Below are 6,000 nucleotides of genomic sequence, written 5' to 3'. Positions count from 1 at the left end.
GTAACTTTCAGATACTGGCTATAACATGGACATCCAGACACGATCCCTCTTTCCTGCCAGCGGGACCCAGACAAGGCTTCTGAACAGGTGCCAGGGCATGGAGGTGAACCTTGGGTGTCTGGCCGTGGCTCCCCAGTGGCTAAAGGACCTGGACAGGCAAACCCCAATTTGAACAGACAGAAAACCCACTGCAAACTCGCACTGTAGGAAAGGGGTTGGCCGCTGACAAGGGAACGATGGGGGTGCCCACTCACTGTGACTGGATCTGGGGCGCACACCGGGCTGTCTGGAGGCTCCCTTGCAGCCTCCGTGCCGTGGGCGTGCCCACTCCAACCACAGCTCGGCGGGTGCTGGCAGCATTGTCAACTCACGCCTCTACTCCGTGAACCCAAAGGCAAAGTCTCTCCCCGTCTGCGAACACGAGTCCTAGGAACTCCCACACGGTCCAGTGGTTAGGACTCGGAGCTTCCACTGCCGGGGCCCAGGTTCAATCCCCGGTTGGGGAACTAAGATCCCGCAAGCCATGTGGCTCGGCCAAAAAAAAAGACAAACTATGAGTCCTAAGGAAGGACGTGGGGGATGACTGTCCTCTCCCTGAACTACCCAATGTGGTGACTAGTGTGACGCTACCAAGGGCTAGGGCCACACGATGGGTAGTGAGGAACCCAGCGGATGGGCTTTACTGAGCAGGTACGAACAGCAGACATCTTCTCCAACCATCACTACGGGCAGCAGCCTCCAAGCCGGCCCTCGATGACCCCTGCCCCCTGGGATTCATACCCTTGGGTTGTCCCTGCCACGTGGCACCACATTACATGAGAAGCCCATGGAGTCACACGGTGAGGAGCTGCTGCCACGTGCCAGGAGCCAGGCAAGGGCGTCACCTTGGACACTTGGCAAGTTTCAGGTGACCACAACCCCAGGCGTCACCTGCACTGCAGCCTGGTGAGAGGCCAAGAACTCAGGAACCATGTGGCAGTAAACACTGGTTGTTCTAACTTGCTGAGTTTAGGGTAATTTGTTACACAGCAATGGATAACTGATATAATCAACAGAGCAAGTGGTTAAATTAATGAATTTGGCATGTGCTGTCCAGAACTCTGGGTGTTAACACAGACCTGCCCTTTCCAGGCCCCTCCTAAATGTCTGTTCAGAATCCCACGCCCACATCTGGAGAACTATTGAGGAATACATAGCTACTTAGTCATGTGCGAGTTCCTGGACAGGTTTTTGCTAATAATAATGGACTTTTCCCCTTTCAAGAACAAATCTGATATTATGAAATCTTGTTGTACGTGTGAGCAAAAGCCAATTAGTGAGCCATACGAGAAGAAATCGTTTCCTAAGAAAGATGTGCAGTCCAGAAACAAAATTTACCAAAATTCAGATGATGACTTTATTCAAACATTCCACAGGGGAGCGTATTTTATAGATGACAACATAATATTGGGCAAAGATCTAGGTAGAGGCCAGGTCATTCAAAGCTGCAAGACAGCCTCAGCCCAGCAGCTCACCATTATGGGTACAGCTAGTCATTACCTTATGCAACAGCCAAAGGGTTCCAAAGACCAGGCCCAAGTGTGGAGTCACTATGCTTTTTAAAAAATTTTTATTGAAATATAGTTGATTTACAATGTTGTGTTAGTTTCAGGTACACAGGAAAGTGATTCACTTATACATACATATGTTTGTATATATATATATATATCTTTTCTATTTTTTTAGTATTTATTTATTTGGCTGTGTCGGGTCTTAGTCTTCGTTGTGGCACTCAGGCTCCAGAGCCCGCAGGCTTAGTTGCCCCGAGGCATGCGGGATCTAGTTCCCCAACCAGGGATCAAACCCCCATCCCCTGCATTGGAAGGTGGATTCTAAACCACTAGACCACCAAGGAAGTCCCTATCCTTTTTTTAGATTCTTTTCCATTATAGGCTATTACGAGTTACTGAATATAGTTCCCTGTGCTATACAGTAGTTCCTTATTGGAACTGTGATTTTTTAAAAAAGGTTTAGCACTTTAGTTGCAGCCAAGCTGCCTAATTTGTGAAGAAGCAAATAATTATTTGCTCTGATATTAATAACGGAGCTTATATCTTAAAACCAAAGATGACCCAAAAGATCAACCTCTGTCCCAGACTGCTAAAGTGTTACTCCTATTTTACAGACAAGGGGACGGACAGATGTCCTCAGAGCAGCTTGCCTGAAGCCCCTCGGCTGACAGCTGGCGGCACAGGAGCCCAGCAAGGGTCAGAGGGACGTCAGCAGGACGAGGCGCCTCGCTCCCCTGCCCCTCCCGCCTGATGTCAGGGAGGTGATACAGAGGCCTAGACAAGCCTGGGCCGCAGCCAGTTCACCACGATGGCCTCTGACACAGTTAAGGGAAGCCAAGCCCAAAGGTCCTGATGTGCACGGGGTTCCAAGAGCTGAGGAAGTAGAAGTGAGTAAACACAAGTCACAAGATACAGAAAGAACAGAGAGCAGGTGACGGAGAGGAGTGGCTCAGGAAAGTGAAGGCGGTGCCTCCGGAGCGGGGCCCGGGAGGAGCCAGGGCTGCTAAGGCCACCCCCCCCACACCTCAGGTCCTTCTCTGCCAGGGTCCAGGCCACTGGGCGTCTGAATTCTCTAACTGAACCCCCATCGCCCGAGGCCACTGCAGTGGTGGGACTGAGCAGGGCAGGGTTCAGAGTCAAGGTCCACCTCTCACCTGAGGCCTGGGTTGCAGCCAGCTCTCAAAGCACAGTTGTTCAGTAAATGTGTTTGGATGAGTGAATTAATATTTCCCAGAACCTCATTTCCCACGACATCCTGGATGTGGACGGCCTCCCAGCTGATGAGCTGCTTTCATGTATTCTTATTGCATTTTATCTTTACAACCACCCCGTGGGACACCCAATATCAGCCTCACTCTGCAGATAACTTTATCCCCATTTTACTGATGAGAAAATTGAGGCTTGGAGAAGGTAAGCATTTGCTCAAGGCCACAGACTCAGAAGGACAGAAGCCAGCACTCCTTTCCCAAAGCCCAGCTCCTGCTATCACCCTGCACTGCTTCCAGATGAACCTCCTGCAAAGAGCTTAGATCCCAACAACACTTTTTACTTCAAACAACGTTAATAGGACTGCATCTTACACTCTCCTGAAACACGTTCAAATTTGTTAGAGGCTGTGAGTCACAAATTCTCTGGGCTGGGTGAGAAGGGAACCGGGTGAGGGTGGGGCTCAGCCACTTCCTGTTAGGGCGGCGTTGCACAAGCTCTGATAGGGTGCAAGGGGGCAAGAAACTACTTGGAAGCCTGGTCATGGTTTCGGGACTGGTCTGGGGAGAGTGGACAGCAGAATGTGGGTGGGACAGTTTAACCAGTGAAAGAAAAACAGTGAAGGAGGACACCGGGGAGGATGGATGGATTGTTCAGAGAGAAAGCGAGAAGGCAGGCAGTCCAGCTGTGCAGGTCAGGGGCAGCCCCCTCTCCACAACCAACCACACTCAAGAACCTGGCTGCCAGAGCGGGGACCTATAACCAGGATGCTGCATTAAAAAAAAAGTCTCTAGGGCTTCCCCGGTGGCGCAGTGGTTGAGAGTCCGCCTGCCGATGCAGCAGACACGGGTTCGTGCCCCGGTCCGGGAAGATCCCACATGCCGCGGAGCGGCTGGGCCCGTGAGCCATGGCCGCTGAGGCTGCGCGTCCGGAGCCTGTGCCCCGCAACGGGAGAGGCCACAACAGTGAGAGGCCCGCTTACCGCAAAAAAAAAAAAAAAGTCTCTAAACGTTTGCAGCTTCAGGACCGAGGCGGGGAGCACATATGACCTTTACAGCCATAGAGAGAAGAGCACAGGCCCTGAAACCAGTCAGACCATCTCTAAAACTCTGCGCCATTAATGCTTAGCTGTGACCGTAGAAAGGTTCCTTTAAAGTGTTCTGAGTCTGTTTCCTTATCTGTAAAATAGATGTAAAAGCATTTACTTCGCACACTTGTGAAGATTAAAAGAATGTTTGACACACAGCCAGGCACTAGCTGGCACTCAGTCAGACTGGTTATCGTCTAATGACCGTAGGAATTTGGAGATTACAGAAAAACACACAAACAAACTTAAGTCACCATAACACAATCAGCAGTCTCAGCGCTAAGGGTTCAAGCACCAGACCTCCCGGGGGCTGGGAAAGAGGCGGGGACCCTGGGGTCCGGAATCCCAGGGATAAAACCACAGACTCCCCTCCGCCTCCCAGGGATCGAGCGGACTACGTCCCCCGGGGTGTGATCCTGGTCTCCAGAGCTGGGCACGACTTCCAGAGGGAGTCAGCCTGCCTCCAAGAGAAAATAACAGTGGACGAGATGGTTACGTCTCCAAAACTAAGCATCTGTAGGCCAAGATTGCCAGCCGCCTGCGCCGGGGGGCTCAGCTCCCCTCTCCTGAGGTCCTTGCTCTTACCCTAAGCCCCTTCCTCGTCCGCTCCGTCCGCAGGACCCTCCGGGCACCACCCGGGCAGGCTCTGCGGCCAGAGCCCGGACCAGCGAAGCCCTCCTCCCCTCGGCAGCACCCTCTTCGCGCCAAGACCGCGCCGGGGTCCAAGGGTCGGAGTAGGGGTTAGGGTCCAGGTCTGAGGGTCGGAGTCGGGGTCAGGAGTCGGGGTCAAGATCCGGGTCTGAGGGTCGAAGTCGGGGTCAGGGCCGCGGGCGGCCCTGCCATCTGCGCACGCTCCGCGCCCCTCGGGCTCCCTCGCTCGCTCTGAAGTCCCGGGACCCGCTGCGCCAAGTCCCTACGGGAGCGGCGGCTCGGCGCGGCCTTCCGATGCCCTCCTTGGCTGCAGCTCTACTCGAGGCGCTCCGCATAAGGTGGCACCTCAAACCGCTAGAGAACTCCAGTAGGATTAGGGGTGCAGCTGACGCCGTGGGCGGCGCCGGAATCCGCGAGCAGGTGACTGACGCTTGGCAAGCCTGACCGCGCAGGTGCCCGAACAAGCCCCGGACAGCGCAGGCGCTCCGAGGAAACCACCCCGCCCCCCTCCGCCCCCGACCGCGCAGGCGCCCCGAAGAGGCCCCGACCGCGCAGGCGTCGCTTCCGGGTCAACATGGCGGCCGTGTATCTGCTGCTGCGCGCTCTCCGCCTGGGACCGGGGCCGGGGCCGGGGCCAGGGCCGGGGCGGCTGCGGGGCCGCTACTCTGGCTGGAGCCCAGGCAGCTCCGCCAAGACCGGGTGGAGGTGGCCGTATGTTGTCCACAGGCCTCTCATGGGTGTCGTCGGGCCTGGAGGCCGAGTCCTGCAGGTAATGTGCGGGGAAGATGCCCTCCCGCCGCCGGGTCTTCGTCGTCCGAGAGGCCGCTCCGGCCGGCAGCCCGGGGGAGGAGCGGGGTCGAGGCGGGCGGGCGGGCAGCCTGGGGAGGGGCGGGGGGCGAGACGGGCGGGCAGCCCGAGGGAGGGGCGGGGAGCGAGGCCGCACAGTTCCTGCTTGGACTTTTCTAGTCCTTGTTTCGTGTGTTGGTATTTTCTGCCCGTCTTCCTGGCGTTTTGAAATTGAATCGAGTAAGAGTTTCATCAATTTCTGGCAGAGAACTATTAGCTCATATAGATCAGATCCCACCCAGATGAATTCCAGCACCTTCCAGATGCTCTAAGTGGGCTGTCAGAAAGTTTTTTGTGTGAGCAAAGTACTTTGTAACTGTGTTTTGCTTTTGTCGTGTAGCTTGACATGTTATGGATTCAAATTCACAGACCCTGTGTGTGAAGGGTGTGTTCCAGGCACTGTTAACGTTAACATTTCACTCTGAAAACAAAGACCCTAAGTTCTAAGCTGAAAAATCAGCCTTTTTCGCTGATTTTTTTTTAGCCCTCTCTTAGGACCTCGACTCTCAGATTTTAGGTTATAATGTATTATTGTTATTGTATTTTACCGTAACTTGAGGACCAATTTCATATCATAATCCTATTCTAGATTCCTGGCCACCTTTCCTGAGTCTGAGGGCAGCTATGGCTGCATTACACTTGTTTCTGTTTTTGCTGTTT

General features: G+C 54.1%; 1 protein-coding gene across 1 annotated transcript in view; it reads left to right on the top strand.

The window, feature by feature from the left end:
- Window positions 1-5,059: 5,059 nt before the first annotated feature.
- The window catches only part of SPG7 (SPG7 matrix AAA peptidase subunit, paraplegin), a 29,435-nt gene continuing 28,494 nt past the window's right edge, over window positions 5,060-6,000 (top strand). The window contains 1 exon segment of the mRNA XM_081216653.1: window positions 5,060-5,263. Coding sequence (XP_081072779.1) covers window positions 5,069-5,263 — 195 coding nt within the window. The 5' untranslated portion in view covers window positions 5,060-5,068.

This window comes from Mesoplodon bidens, assembly GCF_964165515.1.
Source record: "Mesoplodon bidens genome assembly, chromosome: 18".
NCBI classification, from domain to species: Eukaryota; Metazoa; Chordata; class Mammalia; order Artiodactyla; family Ziphiidae; genus Mesoplodon; species Mesoplodon bidens.
The sequence above is the reverse complement of the archived record's forward strand: the minus strand, read 5'-3'. Positions and strand labels throughout refer to the sequence as shown.